Source organism: Balaenoptera ricei, chromosome 3 (assembly GCF_028023285.1).
Source record: "Balaenoptera ricei isolate mBalRic1 chromosome 3, mBalRic1.hap2, whole genome shotgun sequence".
NCBI classification, from domain to species: Eukaryota; Metazoa; Chordata; class Mammalia; order Artiodactyla; family Balaenopteridae; genus Balaenoptera; species Balaenoptera ricei.
In genome coordinates this window covers 169,305,290-169,322,661 of record NC_082641.1, presented here as the reverse complement: position 1 = coordinate 169,322,661, position 17,372 = coordinate 169,305,290, and the positions used below count along the sequence as shown (strand labels likewise).

Here is a 17,372-nt window from a genome sequence, read left to right as displayed (position 1 = left end):
ACCCACTCCAAGGGGAGCCCAGCCGGGTTACGGCTCAGTACTGGGAACACATGGCCCTCAGGCAGCCTCTCCCTGAAGGAGAACCCGCACCCTGCAGGCAGAGTGGGGCTCTGGTTCTGTGGCCTCTGGGCTGTGTAGTGTTGAATGATTACGCCATCTGAAGAATGGAGAGGATAATGGTGCCCCCTCCTGGCACAAGGGTGACAAGCCATCACTGCGTGGAAGTGCTTGTTGCTCACACCTGGACCAAAACCCACCAACATGCTACATGAGCTGCACATTCTCGTCCTGCCCAGAGTAGCCAGCATGACCAGGGACAGTGCCCTCCTCCTCCTCAGACTCATGGGCGAGGACACACTCTCCTCTTTGCCTCTGCAAAGGTCCGGGGAAACTATAAGCCCCTTGGCCAGGGCATTCTCTCCCCCTTCCCCGGGCCAACGCCCACTGAACCTTAAGATCCAGCTTAAACTTCCCTCTGGGAGAGGCTTTTCCTGATGCCCCAGATGAGGGCAGGTCTCCCAACAACCTAAAACAGATGCTCCCTAACAGCCCTGAGCTCAGCAGAAGTGAAGTTGTGATTTATCCTGGGGCGACCCGCTGTGGGCTCTCAGGACACTCATGGGGTGAACTCCTGTGGGCTCTCAGGACACTCATGGGCTCAAATTAAAGGGGTGTGATGGGTACATACCAAAGGTCGGGGTTGTCAATGCTGTTTTCTATGCTGAATTGTTCAATCTCTGGTCCCACCTGAGCAACAAATTTGGCCAGTTTCTCTGCAGTCTCCATTGTCTTCGTATCAACTACAAAATAAAGCAACTGTCATGTATTGGTTCTGAGCTGCCGATTCCCATGTGAACATCGTGGGGTTGTGGAGGCTGATTACAAAGATGGCCCCTCACTGTACCCTTGCCCTTTGCCATGTGACTCTGCAGCTCTGTCCAGCAGAGGTGGACTCTCTTTTCTCCCCTTGAATTGGGGCTGGCCCTGGAACTCTTGCTGGCTAAGAATGTGACAGAAATGTGGAGTCCAGGCCTGAGAGGGCTCAAGCACCTCCTCTGCCTCTCCTGGATGCCCAAACCCGACTGTCAGGTGAACTGCTGGTGGGTGACAGGCATGTAGCCCACTACCCCTATCACCTCAGCTGACAGTTCCAGACAACTGGCCGCTGCCTGCAGACAGTGTGCAGGCCCGGCCCAGCTGACTCAAAGCAACACTGGATGCCTCCTGTTTGAAGCCACAGTTTGGATTTGCTTGTTACGTAGCAATAGCTAGAGAAATGTAGCAGTTGTGTAAATTTTTTCCCTCTCCATTCCCACCTAGTGCTGAGCGGGAAGCACTGGCCAGAGGGCAGGCCTGTTGCAGTAGGAGAAGGTAATGGCTGGGAGAAACAAAAGAAACTGCAGGTCAACTAACTCTAAGGAAGGAAACACAGAGACCTTAGCGGGGAAGAGGAAGCAGAACGAGAACACGGGCAGCCTTATGGAACATATAACGGGCAAGAATAGAGAGCAATGGATCAAGGAGCTCAAAGCCCTAAGCATGGGCACATGGCACACCCTGCTGGCCAGCAGGAGGACCTTGCAGGGAAGCACAGAGTCACCAGGCAGCACCTCGTGTCAGCTCCACACTCAGGATAAGAGGAAGGGGGCAGCAGGAGTCTAGGGCCAGCCCCTTGAGGAAGCAAGAGGAGAGAGAGTGCCCGTGTGTGTGCCATCCTGGCCAGGTCCCTTTCGCTGCTGTCTGCTGCCCAGCCCAGCCCACTGAAGCCACCTGTCTCTGCAGAGACCCCCGGGGATAGATGAGCATTGGGGCTGCGGCCCACAGGAGGGGGACAGGAGTGAGCACTCACCATCAGTAGACAGGCAGGGAGAAGAGATCTGAGGGGCTTCGGAGACATCCACTCCTGCTGGCTTGGGGGATGGGCCTGAGGCTTCTGGGCTGGGGTCCCGAGGAGAGGGTCCGGCTGGGTCTGGCGGGCAGTCCTTGGCAGCATCATTTCCGTCTGGTTGGGGCGGCTTTCCCTGCAAGGAGCCTGGAGCCTGCCGGCCATGGTGTTTCAGCCTGGTGCCTGAGGAGAGGAGGGTCTGGGTCCCGGTGGTCGCTCTCCTCACTTTCCAGCCCCGGAGTCCTTGAGCTCGAAGCAGTCCCCGCCGCCGCCCTGGTAGGAGCCTCTTCTTGAGGCTCCGGACCGCCCGGGCATATAGCATGGCCCGGACTGCACATTCTGCCGCCATCGGCTTCTGATCTGCTCCTGGCAAGGTCTGGCTCATCCGCTGCATTTCTGCCAGCTTCAGCTTATAATATTTATACTCCAGACTACTGTCATCAGATAAAAACCTGTATAACAAAAAAAGAATAGCAGGACATTTGTGAATACACCAGCATGACCAAATTGTCACTGTAAATACACTTCTGCAAACCCTTTCTACTTGGTGGCCTCCCTGCTGTTGGAGAGGCTCTGCCCGGCTCCACCAAGGACCCAGAGCTGGGCCCTGGTCATCTGTCCTGCTCAGAGTGACCACAGGGTGACCAGGAGCTTTGACCGAACACTGGTCGACTCCTCCTCAATTTCCGTCATCAGCAGTCATGAAGGAGCTCCCAGCTCCTGGTGGCCTCGCAATACAAACCAGTTACCCTGAAACCATGGAAGCGCTCTGCTGTCAGGGAGAGGCAGGTGTTGCTCCTGGACATCACTTTCAGGAGATGACGCCCTTCAAATGGTGGACACTCAGCGACCTTTTAACTACATCATTAAGGCCAGTGTGCCACTGCTGTGAAATCACGTGCCAGAGTCATAATGAGGACAGTACAGAAAAGAGGAGTTTGAATTACATGTACTGACATAGAAAGAGATCTGTAATATAGCCCATGGAGAGCAAGCTAGAGAAGAAGATTGATACGTACCATATGAAACTGCTCTGTGTACATAACATCCACGTATATTTGTTTTTTTCACAAAGGTTGAAAGAATATAAAGCAAACTTAAGGATTTGCTCAAGGAACGGGTTAGAAAGGGGAAGGTCACATTATTTACTTTGTTGACCATTTCATTAGCACTTTCTTTCATGTCTATTAACCCTTTCCTTGTAGTCTCTGGGCTTTTTGCACCACTTCTTTCTTGCTTCATGAGTTGAATGCTTACCTTCACTCTTTATTTCTGACACACACGCAAGGTCACACCTTTCCCCCAACCACTGTTATGGCTGCATTCTATATGCAATGCTCTCCCTGCTACTTCCTTCTGAAGAGTTTCTAATTCCAATTCTAATTCTCTTTCATACAAAAGTTATTTAGAAGCCTGTTTTATTTTGGCTGTTGCTGGTTTCAACTTCTATGCATTGCACGATGTGGCCCACGTGATTTTCCTTTCCTGGGATATTCTGTAATTTTCTCCACAACCTCATTCATAACAAGGTTTTTGTGAACGTTCAATCTCAGTTTGTGTTAAAGAACGAGTACTGTTTGGTGAGTATGGCAATATTTCATGCGGCTTTTGGACTGCTTGACGTTGAGATCATATATTAGATGAGGTTCCCAACTACCAATAACAGAAACTGATTGGCTGTGAGGTGGCAGTGCACAGCAGGACACTGGCAGCACCGTGTGATGTGGCATGTCCCTGGTGGGCAGCTCCATATGAAGCTCCTGTTGATGCTCACTGCACAGTCAAGGTCTGGCTGGATATGAGGAAACAGCCTGTGTGCTGGCTCCTCTGCTGCCCTGGACACTCTGCTGGGCCAACAGCAGCATCCTGCAAGACTGCACCCTAACAAGCAAGGGTTCCCACATAAGGGAAGGTTGACCAACACGGAAGCTCCAGTTCTCAAGTCAAACGCAGCCCCTCATCCAGGGCAGAAAGTGGAGTCAGTGCCCAGGTGACCTGGATCCCCACGATGTAAGTCCCTTTCCCCTGGTCGGTTCTAATGCCAAGTGCAGTGTGAGGACATAAGTCACAAACCCATCTCCCCTAGTTCTAGTGGAGCATAACATCAAGAGCATAGAATACTCCTAAGCTAGCCTGCCAGGTTCAAATTCCAGTGTAGCCACTTATTAGCCGTGAGATTTACTGAATCTTTCTGTGCCTCAGTTTCTCCATCTGTAAGATGAGACGGATGATAATAATAAGCTACTACATCATGTTGCTGTGAGGCTTGACTTATACACTTTTCATTATAAGGAAAATGCTTTGAGGAATTCCCTGGTGGTCCAGTGGTTAGGACTTGGTGCTTTCACTTTTGGGGCCCGGGTTCGATCCCTGGTTGGGGAGCTAAGAACCCACAAGACCTGCAGTGTGGTCATAAAAAATAAAATAAAATAAAATAAAAAAGAGCAACATAGGCTTATCATCTCTAGAGATACAGAAGTAACTGTTAAAAGTAGTTTAATGAACTAAAAGCGACTGTCTCCAAGGAGTAGGACTTCCCTGGCCGTCCAGTGGTTAAGACTCTGCACTTCCACTGTAGGGGGCACGGGTTCAATCCCTGGTCAGGGAACTAAGATCCTGCATGCCGCATGGACACAGCCATGGTTTCTGCCATGGATATCATGGCAGAAACATTTTGCCTTCTGTGTTTACTTCAATTCATTTTTTTGGTAAATCACATACAAGTACTACTTTAACTTAAGAATTCAAATATACACACCAAAAACCTAAGTTTACTAGTTCTTTAACACTGTTTTTTGCACACTCTTTCTTCTTACAGGCTCTGGGTAATTCTTTCTGAAGGAGGTCACAGGCGATCAAGTCTCTGAGTCCAGCTCCCTAATCTGTTCTTCATCCAGGTCAGTTCTATCAGCCAACCACTGAGATCATTTCAGCAATCACATTTGTCAATTCCAAGATCCTTAATTGGTTCTTTTCCATAACAAGCAGTTCCTATTTCATGGATACAATATGCTATTATTCACCGAAGACTATTAACTACACATATGTACTTGTAGACAATCTTCTTTTTCTTATAGTAACTGTCTTCTTAGGTGCCAGATCTGCTGAGTTGGGTGGTCTTCTTTCATGCTGCCAGTTTCCCTCAAATACTTGGTTTAGAGCTCAATGCTCATTTCTGATTTGCAACCCCCTCCCACCACCACACATACACCCAGCTCTGGCTATGCTTCCGTCCGCCACCCCTGGCTGTCAGTGATCATGAACTTGCTGGGTAGTGCGCAGTGGTCATGCGGCAGAGAGGCATGCTCCTAGTCCTCTCAGGGTCCCCCTTCCCTCCAGCCCAATCACCTCGGCAATCACCTGGAAATTGCCCCTGGGTCTTCCAAGTCTAGATGACATCTTGCCCAGAGGATTTGGTCTCTGCTTTCATCTGTCAATCTGAGGCTATCTAGCCTCCTTCCTTCAGTATGAGCACTGGTTGAGACCACAGAGCCAGAATGTGAATTTCAGCTCTGTCTTTTACTAGCTGTGCCTCCTTGAGGCAAGAGGTCTCTTTTGAGCCTCAAGTTTTCTGTCTGTAAAATCAGGATGACAACATATCTACCTCAAAAGGTTGTTTATGAGGGTTCGGCCAGCTAATGCTTAAAGCAGTAAAGTGCTTAGAACGGTACCAAGTGCACAGAAAGCAAAAGTATTTGCTAAATAAAAAGTATTCAATAAATGATACTGGGGCAATTAGGTTGCTGGGTTTCTTTTTTTTTTTTACCTTTTAAGTTACATGCCTATCTTATTCAACACATGAACATAATCTAGATGAATTCAAGAATTCTGTAAAGGATTTCCCTGGTGGCTCAGTGGTTAAGAATCCGCCTGCCAATGCAGGGAACATGGGTTCGAGCCCTGGTCCGGGAAGATCCCACATGCCGCGGAGCATCTAAGCCCGTGCGCCACAACTACTGAGCATGCACGCTAGAGCCCAGGAGCCCCAACTACTGAGCCCAAGCGCTGCAACTACTGAAGCCTGTGAGCTTTGGGGCCTGCATGCTGCAACTACTGAAGCCCACGCACCTAGAGCCCGTGCTCTGCAACAAGAGAAACCACCGCAATGAGAAGACCGCACACCACAACAAAGAGTAGCCCCGCTCGCCACAACTAGAGAAAGACCGAGTGCAGCAACACAGACCCAGTGCAGCCAAAAAAAAAAAAAAAACGAATTCTGTAAAAATAAAATCATAACAAGTTCCAACTCTTCTCCTGAAAAATCATGCTGGTTAGGACCAAAGCCCTGGTGCCATTACACAGAAATTTACACCTTTCAAGCATCTTTAGCAATTACAACAGCAAGAATAGAGAGTTTGGTATGAATACAACATTGACTATACCAGACCTAAACAGACCACTCAAAACAGAGGAACTACAACTAGAAGCCCTATGAGTAAACACATTATCTCTTTAATTAACAAAGGAATATAAGGTAAAACATCACACTATGAAATTATCTTAAGTCAAAACACTCATGTGAGGGCATGGCACATGTACGGAGTGGCAATGAGGGTGTCAATCACGGAAAATAACCTGATGATAAAGATCAGTGGTCTCCACCAGGGACAACTCTGTCCCCCAGGGGACACTGAGCAATGTCTGAAGGTATTTTTGGCTGGGATGGAGGTTTCTACTGGCATCTAGTGAGTGGAGGCCAAGGATGCCCAGGACAGTCCCCCCGCAGAGAATTATCCAGCCTCAAACATCAATAATGCTGCAGTTGAGAAACACTGACACAGATCAAAAGCCTCTAAAATGAGCTTTCCTTTTAAACTAGCAATTTCACTCCCAGATATTACCGTAATAAACTGCCAGAGATGTAGACATAAATAAAAGCAAAACAACATTCATCATAACTTTATTAGAATCTAAGAATCCACCAATGGGCAATAGTTGAGTGTAGTATACTGTGTACGAAGGAATAGTATGCGTTCATTGATAATAAGGACAATTATGTTAAGTTTAAAACACAGGACACAACTACAGAGCACACACTGTGGGGGAAAAGTGGGAGAGCTCTGAGTAACACCATCTTTGCCTTTTTACTTTTGTCTATTTTTACGAAGGGCGTATGCCACTGTGATCATTTTTTAAAAAGTTAACGAAGTATAAAACCTTTCCACTTCCAGCAATCTAATCTAGAGATAATCCTAAACACACACAAAAATGTGACGCATTAAGCTATTCACAGAAAAAATTAAAAATAGTGTACAATCAAAAACATTCTAAAAATCCAACAAGAGAGGAATGGCTAGATAAACTGATCACCTACTCTGCGGACCGGTAAACACAGCCATCTGAAATGTTTACAAAAAGTAGGGAATACGAGCATTTTCCTGTGTTATCTAAAAGGAGTAGGGTATATCACAGCATAATCACAACTGTGTTAAAAACCAAACAGCTCACAATGAGCAGAAAGACTGGAAGCAAATACCCAAAAATGCCAGTGAATGCCAGTAAGCACACAGGTGGCTTTGCCCAATTTTCTGTTCTTCTTTACCTTCTCTAATAAGCAAATACTGTATTTATGGTGAAAACCTTAATTTTAAAAAGTTCTAGTCAAGTGAAGAGGCAATAAGGCAAAAGGAAAAGACAGTTTAACAAACAGTAGCAATAAATCACAAACAACTGCTGTGATATATTCCTTACCTTACACTCACTCTTTGCATACACCTCTCACCTCATCCTCAAACCAGCACAGCAGGGACAAAGTGCTCCATGTCCAGATGAGAGAAGGCCACATGGCAGGTAAGTAGCAGGCTGGAGCTTGAACCCACATGAACCTGACCCACCCTCATGCTCTTCCCACTGACTACACCACAGCGCAAAATAAGCATCTCACCCTCTTCTCTGGACATCATCAGAGCAACAAAAACATTGCCATGTACTTTACGGGAGGAATTCTGAAGAGCAACATCTAAAGACCTACCAGTAAGCAGGGTCCTCCTTGAGAAGAGCTCTTTCTTTGGGAGACAGGCTGCCTCCAACAACACGTGTGACCAGCTGGTCAATGGTGTCCACCACCTTGTGGTCTGCTCGCTGGGGGACCTCTGGAACACAGAGAAGGGCTTTTCTGAGAAACACACTGGACTACATGGGGCCTGGGAAGACCAGGACAGAATTGAAGGCTTAGGATGGAGCCTAAGCAGGCACCTGGAACTGAAATCCTCGTTCACGACAGACCAGCATTGAAAAGAGGAAAGGGGCCTGTTATTCTCGAAACCAATATGCAAAATATCCTCTCAAAAGCTATAACAGCATAATCGCTAGGAGAGAAATAGTCACAAACTTATGATGACTGTACAGAGCAATATATATACATATTCTATAGGAGAAAATGGTGTGTAGCAACTCCATATCACTTTTTGCATACATCTTAACTTGAATGTTCACAATATTAAGGGGAGAACAAAAGACATAAAATGTATCTAGGTATAAAATATGTAAAAAGTATATCTAAACTGTGAGTTGCAATACGAAAAAAAGGAAAAGAGATACATAAATACAGACACACAGAAAAAAATTAGAAGGAAATATACCAGAAAGTTAACAGAGGTTATCTATGGGTGGTAGATTTATCAGGGATTTCACTTTTTGTGTTTGCTTTATCTATAAAAGTTAAACACACATGTGTTTTGTAATCATAAAACATATACATAAATTTACAAAGAAAAATTTCCCAATTAAAAAAGTCAGTAGTTCCAAGGTAGGTGTTCACAGAAAATATCTGCTGAATGTACGAAAAGAAAACATTTCTTAAAGTGTGAATTTCCTCCAAGAACTTGTAATTTACAATGCCACCAGCAACACAGAAGAGCATTATGTCCTTAAACACTAAGATTGTTTAGTTTTCTGATATTTGCTAGTTTTAATAGCACAGATGGTCTATTTGTTCATTCATTCAATAAAAATCACCCCTGAACTGGAAAGGTTTTCCAGTTTGTTCTGTGGAATGGTATTTTAAACATCAATGTGAGTTCTTAACACAGGATGAGTCAATCCTTCAATTGTCATGTCATTTCCCCTCTGAAATTACTTTCCCTTTTTTTGTTGTTGGCTCTTACTTTATAGAACTGCTAGTTTTATATGATTTTACAAAAGAATAAGAGATTCAAAGTCAGAAGCTTTCAAAGACAATGAAATTTGTGCATCACTGCAACCATCTCTAGAGAAGATGACCCATAGTAAGGGCCAGAAAGTGGGTCCTACTTTTGGCCCAGCAATCATTCTGTGAATATCTCCTTTAAGGGAGGATTCAAAAACATTTTTAACGAAAATAATAGCAATAATAAATGCAACCAAAGATGTCATCCCAGCATTTCTAACAGTACTGAAGTAATGGCAGGGCAGCGCCCCATAAGGCGTGGGCGCTGGTGCTGTCTACCTGCTGACCGGAAAAGGAGCCAATGCTTTGCAGATGCCAATCTCATGGGAACCGAGCTCTGCTCAGCCTCAGAAGCCTCTAGTAAAAGGCACTATGAGTCCAACATCAAGGGAGAGGTGAGGTAAATTTACATTTAGTCATGATGTTGCAAATGCCGCAGAAACACAGAAAAGAGCCTTTGATAATCCTGTGAAAGAGCAGATTGTAGTGTTTTCAGTACAGCAAGACTGCAGCTACAGGCATGCTTGCATAGCAGCACAACCAGGGGACGGTGGCAGGCAACTTTAGGTTATGGGGGACTTTTTTGTCCTTCTCACGGTTCTTCAGTATTGTTGTTATACTGACTTTCCACCCCACTACTTTGGGGGATGTGGGGAGGAGAGGTCCTGCTTCAGCCCTGAGCCCACTACTGGAAGGCTCTCTCTCTGGGAGTAGGTGTGCCCGCCCATCCATGGAGCGACCTACCCAGTGCCTGTTGCAGTCAGGGCTCCACGAGGGTGGAGAGGATTGAAGAGACTCAGGGACAAATGAGACTTCCCAACTTGGCTGGGGCAATGGAAGCTGAAAACTGTATCAGAGGGAAAGGGGACTTCCTAAATAGCCACATGGCCACTATGTGTGCTCATGACCTCTGGGATGTCTGGGTTGTGAGAACGTCCATCCTGAGAGCAAAGGGGGAGGGACAAGGGACCCCAAACAGCCAGTCATTTCTATTTCTATTACCTTCTTCTAGGTCTTTCCCCTCCCCAGTAAGCCAACTCGTTAACTGCAGGTTACCAGGTATACCTAAGTGATCTCTCAACCTTTAGCCAGTCTAGAAAAGCGAGCAGGTGAAAAGGTGCCTCCACCACGCATCCCTCAAAACAGCTCAAACATGGCCTTCCCGACTCCCCAGGCTGAGCTGAGCTGGGGCCTCTCCTATAGCCCCCTTAATCCCAGCAAAGGAGGGGCTGGGTTTTGTGATTTCTTTCCCTTAGAAGCCTGGGGAATTCTTAAAGAGACTGTGCCCAGCATTTACTCTCCCTTCTAGTAATAAGTTGGCGGGGGCGGGGGTAGAGAAGGGGTGCTGTTGGAACAAGGCTTCTTAAAACTTGGCTGCAAGATGACACAAACACCCCAGAAAGTGCAACATTGTGTACAAACATATATGCATTTTCCCTGGCAAGGACCACAGCTTTTCATCAGATTCCCAAAGGAGTCCGTGACCCAGAAAGTCTAAGGACTTCTGTAACAGACAGAAGATTCCTAACGCATGCTTACATGCTTACAGAATGAATGGCAGGCATGTACACTGGTCATTGTGAGTTTACTACTAAAATTCTGATTTGTTTCCAACTGGCTAAAGGAGTTTTATGTACAAATATCAAAGAGAATGAGAGACATTACAAGAAAACATGAAAAGCAAGCAAATCGCAACAAATAGAAACTTTTGCTGCTTTCCTTACCATCACTCAGACCACTCAGAGCCTTAGCCTGAATTTCAGGTTTGGTAGGAGGAACCGTTTTCTCCTGATCTCGGGTTGGCTCGGGTTCGGCTTTCTTGACCTGGAGTGGACACCCACTGCTGACCAGCCAGGCCTTCAGGTGATCGATGTACTCTCTCCCAAACAGAGTAGAGTCCTCGAAGTTTGGAAATGCGGCAGGAGAGGGAGCTATATCTTGGAGGCCGACGGCTTCTAAGATTTTCTCTTGCCGGAAAGAAGAGGCCAAGGAGAACGTCTGTCCCAAAAGAGCTAGAGACTTCCGGCAGAGAGAATTGGTGGTCTCCAGGGCAATAGCCAAGTCCAGGGGGTTACTGAGGGTCTTCATCTTGACACTCAGCTCGTAGGCATTGCAGGCCATGAGCAGGGGTGTGACACTCTTCAGCAGCCGGTCTTGTAGCCTCATTATGTATTTATCAAAGGGCTTTATGATTTCAAAAAAGCAATTTTTGGTCTTCACAGCACCTTTGTCTAAAAGCATGTTTAAAAACTCGTTATCAACTCTGGGTGTTTTCAAAGCAGAGTGCTTTAAAAATTTGATAGTAAAAAAGCAAAAATCTCTGTGCTCTGGTTTTAAGGAGCATTTGAATGAGGCGAGCATTTTAGCACAGGTTTCGGTTTCAAGTTCAAAGAGAGTCTGGAAAAGCTGGGAAAATTTAACATCATCTTTTATGGTGTGGAATCCTGCCCATTTGATTATTTCTATCCCAAACCTTGAAAAAACATCAGACTTATCTATCAGGTCGAAGCTCATCTTTCTTCTGGGGAGCCGAATATCCTTCAGGTTAAGCCCCAAAGGGATTTTCTGAGTGGGGAATTGGACATCTTCTGTCCCTGGGTTTGTCCCCAGGGTCAGATCAGGACTTGGGGTGGTTTTCTGAATTTGGTTAGTGCCCTGAGTTTTGGGAGTGATACAACTTATAGTGGGTACCTTTTTTGTGCTCACATTTCTCAGCATGACAAGTTTCCCGACCCCCCCTTTAGGCGTGAGCAGGCCTTGAGTCTCCCCCTTTCCTAGGAGGGCACCCTCCTGGTCAACGATGTTTAGACCTCGGCCTCTGCCCTGGACTTGGCTGCTGCCCCGGAGCACAGTGTCTGCCTCTCCTGGACGGTCCACGTCGTAATCCCGACTCTCTTTCTCCAAACACTCTTTCTCAATCAGCCTGGAGGAGCCAAAATCCCCCAGTAATGCAGAAGGACCAAAACTATACTCCTGTGACCAGGAGGATTCTTGAGAAACTGAATGGCCAAAGTCTTGTTCCCAAGAGCCACGGAGTGCAAATTTCCAGTCCTGAGAACGGAAATGTCCCAATTTCCGGTGGCCGAAGACCTGGTCTCGGGAGTCAGGGTGGGAAAATTCCAGGTCCCGACCACATTCTTTGCGAAAGTAGCTGTCGTCACTTACAGAAGGGTTGCTTGATCTGAAGGAAGGTCCTGGAAATATATCACCTCTCAGGCCTTCTCTCCCAGTGTCTCGAGGATGAGCTACAGATCCGCCCAGAGTGTATCTGCTGTTGCTATGAATGTCATCATACATATCTGCTCTGGCTCTTGGGACTGTCCTTAGAAGATCTGAAATAAACAATCCAAAAAGAAACACAAAGGTACTTTAGACCACAGGTTGCAAACGGATAATCCACAGACCACCAGCCAGCAGGGGTGCTTTATCAGTCAGGGTGCATTTTAGAAGCTCATATTTGTTGCCAACATTGAAAACGTGTGTGGTTTCACTTAAAAATAGATTTACTACTTATAAAAACAGAAGACCTCCAAGTACTGGGCCTGCATTTGCCCTTACGACAGTCCATCGAGGCTGGGCAGCAGTGCCTCTCACTCATTCAGATCTCCTGCCCTGGCTCTGTTTTACAAGCCCTCTTTTAGATTCAGGGAAGGGTATTTGGTCCCCAAATAACCTGGGCTTCTTTACTGCGACCAGAACACCTGTGTATTTCTACTTCTATCACACAGCAGATGGGTTTTCTAGAGGATGCCTGCTTCCCCTGCTTCCTATGAGGAACTCTTGGCCCACAGTGCCACTGAGGCAGGAGCCATATCTGACACTGCACCCACCACAGCTGGCTGGGCCTTGGCTGAGCATCTGACCCAAAGTTGGCTGACAGGCTCCCTCAGAAAGGTCCGTTAGGCCAACCAATACCTGAAAAAACAGAGACTGAAGCAGATAGGAGGGAAGGCAGAAGCTAAACAAGCCACAACAACAGAGGCCACAACGGAAACTAAACACTGTGTACTTTTGTCCTCCTCTGTGGAGAAATGAGAAAAATAGGAAACTATGTTTGCATTTGCTCATTTGTGCATAAAGAAACTGTAAGGGAAATTCCCTGGAGGTGTAGTGGTTAGGATTCCACGCTTTCACTGCTGAGGACCTAGGTTTAAACCCTGGTGGGGAACTAATATCCCATAAGAAGTGTGGCGCGGCCAAAAAAAGAAAAAAAAGATGAAACTGTAAGAAGCAAGCAACAGAAGTGAACTATGGGCATATGGGAACAGTGGGCCTCAGAGAGACGGCACAGAGTGCCTTTCTTTCTTTCTAGCTTTTGAATCAGAATCTATTACCTAGTCAAAAAGTCAAATGTAAGAAAAGGGAGAGAGAGATGCCAGGAAGTAGTGATGGGCCAAGAGGGCACAGGAAGCCAGGGCTTTGTATAAATCCAAGTTTATTTGTCCAACCAGTACTTTCTAAGCACCTACTGCATGTTGGCACTGTTATAGGCCCTGAAGTTACAACAGGGAAAGGAGATAGCAAAGACCCCACTTTCCTGGGCCTGTCAGTTGAGGGAGCCAAACATAAAAAGTCCTTGAGGTGTAAGGAAGTGCTAATAAGAAATAAACAGGCAGGAAGGTGAGGAGGGAAGGACATTTTTAGACAGGCTGGTCAAGGTGGGCAGCTCTGAAACAATGTGTCTGAGTAGCAGAGACCTGTTGTGGGGGTCAGAACGGGCAGTTATGGGGAAAGCCTACCAGGCAGAGGGAGTGTGAGGGCAAAGCCCTGAGGTAAGACGAGGAGGGGACAAATGTGGCCAGAATGGAACAGAGGGAAGGAGGGGCAAAGTGGTAAGAAGGCAGAACCTAAACTCTGCTGCACACTGAAGTCCCTGGGGCATCCTGACTTAATTAACTAGAATGAGGCGTGACCTGGGCATTAGGGTTTTTAAAAAGCCCCCAAGGGCTTCCCTGGTGGCGCAGTGGTTGAGAATCTGCCTGCCAATGCAGGGGACACGGGTTCGAGCCCTGGTCTGGGAAGATCCCACATGCCACGGAGCAACTGGGCCCGTGAGCCACAATTACTGAGCCTGCGCGTCTGGAGCCTGTGCTCCGCAACAAGAGAGGCCGCGATGGTGAGAGGCCCGCGCACCGCGATGAAGAGTGGTCCCCACTTGCCGCAACTAGAGAAAGCCCTCGCACAGAAACGAAGACTCAACACAGTCATAAATAAATAAATAAATAAAAGAACGTGAATTTCTAAAAAAAAGCCCCCAAATGATTCTAATGTGCAGCAAAATTAGGGAACTATTATGACAGGAGATGCAAACAGAACGGGGTGGGTACCAGATCAAGCCAGGCCCTTGACGGGACTCTGGGGTTTACTATGAATGAGACAGAAAGCCATGGGGGTGGAGGGTGAGGGAGGGTTGGAGCAGAGGGACGACCTCACTGGCTGCTGTGTGGGGAATAGACCACAAGGGACAAGAGTGGATGTGGATGTTCCAGCAAGGAGTCCATCAAGAGAATCCAGACAGTGATGGTTACTGATGGCCTGGTGAGGGTGGCAGCACTAGAGGTAGAGCAGTGGCTGGATTCTACACAACAGGATCTTCCAATGACTTGGTTTACAAGGCACTGGAAAAGTGCAGAGTAGAGCACACGCACAGAGAAAGGCTGACCGATGGACCATGCAGCTCTGTGACAAAGAGATGGTTCCAGAATCATCTAGCACCCTACTGGGTTCACAGTCTCCCCTGCCCCCAACCTTTCCTGAGGGAACTTAAGATATGTAATAGTGTTTGAATCTCTAAAGATAAACCAAGATTCAAATACCCATACATATACACACACGTTTATGTATATACACATGTATATGCACGTACATATACACACATATATGTATATACATATAAAAACACATTAAGTATTCAGGATCCACATATGGCTAAAAGAATTAAAGGATGCACAAAACACCACAGATATGGTTACTGCTGAGGGGTAAGGAAACAGCAAAGAGGCTTTTTAACCTATTTAGCCTATTCTTAACTACTTAATTCTTCCAATCTTTTGTAACAGGAATGGTTTTGTCTGCTACTCATTTTTGAAAACTCAGAATCTGGAGACAGCCTCTAAGCCTCATTTTCTCCAGGTCCAAAGCACATAATAACAGTTATCCCTACCCCAAGCACTTAGGCTCATCCAGCCAACACTGAGGAAGCCTCCTCTACACCTCGGCTGGCTCAAGGGCTGGTGCAGCAGCAAACAGCACAGGCCCAAAGGAGGCCTGGAGGAGGCCAGTGCATGGCAGAGGAGCAAGTTCACAGTGCAAAATCAATCTCCAGGCCTACTAGAGTCTCCTGGGGGAAGGCACCTGTGAGCTGGGTCTTAGTGCCTGAGGGAATTAACCATGCAGAGCTGGGATGAGGGAGTCAAAACACAGAGAGGCAAACAGTATAACTGAAACAACAGGCCCAAAGCAGGGGATGAGGGCTAGGAGCCTCGTGTGCTGTGAAGGACCTCCAAGTTGTCCTGCAATCTGCGTGGGCACCATTTTTAATTCTGCTGGCATGATGTTTCAAAACTTTGCAAAAGGAATGTTTTCAGGCAGGGCCTACGTTCAGCAGCTCCACAGGACCCCCAGGCCCTCCTGTCTCGCACATACCAGTTACCTGTCTGCTCCTGCACTTGTCTGAGGATGTAAACCCAAAATGGGGAGCCCCAAGAGTCCAAGCAGGGCCTTGGCCCAGCAAGGTTGGCATTAAGAGATCTGTGGGGAAAGCAGATTTGAGGAAATGAAGCCAGAAGCTGAAAGACCTTTCAGGAGGAGATTATTGCAATAATCCAGGTAAGAAATGATAAGAGCTCAAACCTGGGTAGCGATGGTGGGGATGGAGCCAGGAGGTTTATTTAAGAACCGTTCTTTAGGTGGGGGAAGGTGCCCAGGGAGAAGAACCTCGACATAATGACAATACCTCCTTCTACATAATGATGTGACATGACAGGTGGACCAAGAGAAAATTTTCTCTCCCCCTAACAAATAAGAAGGTAGGATCTGAAGAGTTGCAGGTCGGGGTCTTGTCCCAACCCTAAACACACGCTCCATCCCCCCCCAAAAAAACAGGCACTTTAATTTACCTTGAGCTTTAAACTGAAGAGCTTCGCCTACAGCCTCACCACTGGGGTCCATATGATATCGGTTAGCCTTTTCCTGCAATACAGCATCAAAAGTCTCCTGCGCAATTCTCCTTGCTGCCATGTTTCTCTGACCTGTAGTGAGAAGGGGGAAACGAAAGACACTAAGAATGACAACTAATGCTCACAGAGCCTGATCTGTTTCACCTAATCCTCAAAGTAAGGAGGCAGTAATCCATAATCTGGCATGGTACTTCAGAGGGAGGCTGGATTATTTTAAGGGGAGCTCTGCCCTCATGAATCTCACAGGTGTGTACTGGCTGAGAAGGAGTTAAGACAAGCATGTTGATCTTGGACAATTTATTTTGCGTCTCTGAGCCCATTTTCCCGGAGTCCCTTAAAAGAAGCTCTATAAAAGCAGTCCTACCTCCGGGGTTGCTGAAGGACTACATGAAGCAACACACATAACTGAACACAACAATGTAGGGCAGTAGGAGCATAACCGTTGCAAATGGTGGTTAGGAACGATGTGATCTTTCCCATTTCTATTTTCCTATTTTCACAGACATGGCGAAGAGGCTCTGAGAGCTAACTTCCCCTCTGAGAGAGGTGTCTCAACGAGTGAGTGGAGAAATCCCTAACCAGTGAGGATGACCTACTGACAGAGCTTATTCTGTGCCAGGTCCTGTTGCAGGGGAGGGACTCCCACAATCCCGTTTACTTCTTGCAAGAACCCAATAAAAAAGTGGGTCCTATTATGAATGAAATTACACAAAAATGCAAAAGGGAGATTCAGGCTAATTGACCCACCCAAGGTCAGCCAGCCCAGACTGAAACCTGGCAAACAGGGCACTGGAAGTGGGGACAAAGCCCTGAAGACTTAGTAGAAAAAGACTGAGAAGCAACACTGAGCAATCCAGTGGCAGTGTCCTTACCCACCAAGATATCCCTTCCATCTTGAAACCTCCAGCCTCAAAACCCAAGTCTGCCCCTGCCTTATAGTCATTTCTTATAACCATCACCCCCTTTTCCTATCCTTCAGCCCTTTTCCCGGGGCCCCCTTGTTCTCTACTACCGAAGGGCAGGGTCTCCTGGCCAAGTGGCCCGGGATCAATTCAAGTGACCTAACCTTTGCGTGCCTCCGCTTCCCCATCTATGAAATGGGCAGCTCATGATGGGGGTTGCTGTGGGCATGGAACCAGTTAAAAAATGGCAAAGAGCCGGA

General features: G+C 46.9%; 1 protein-coding gene across 8 annotated transcripts in view; it reads right to left on the bottom strand.

Annotated features, from left to right (window-relative positions):
- The window catches only part of SUGP2 (SURP and G-patch domain containing 2), a 29,993-nt gene that overhangs the window by 11,747 nt on the left and 874 nt on the right, over positions 1-17,372 (bottom strand). For all 8 annotated transcript variants that reach the window (XR_009502517.1, XR_009502518.1, XM_059918046.1 and 5 more), the window contains exons 2-6: positions 16,151-16,282; positions 10,757-12,364; positions 7,857-7,977; positions 1,850-2,337; positions 689-800 (exon numbers count right to left, since the gene is read on the bottom strand). Coding sequence is in view for 6 of the 8 variants with exons in the window: in XM_059918046.1 (XP_059774029.1) it covers positions 689-800; positions 1,850-2,337; positions 7,857-7,977; positions 10,757-12,364; positions 16,151-16,282 (2,461 nt within the window). In the remaining 2 variants the exon portion in view is untranslated. The remainder of the gene's footprint in view (positions 1-688; positions 801-1,849; positions 2,338-7,856; positions 7,978-10,756; positions 12,365-16,150; positions 16,283-17,372) is intronic.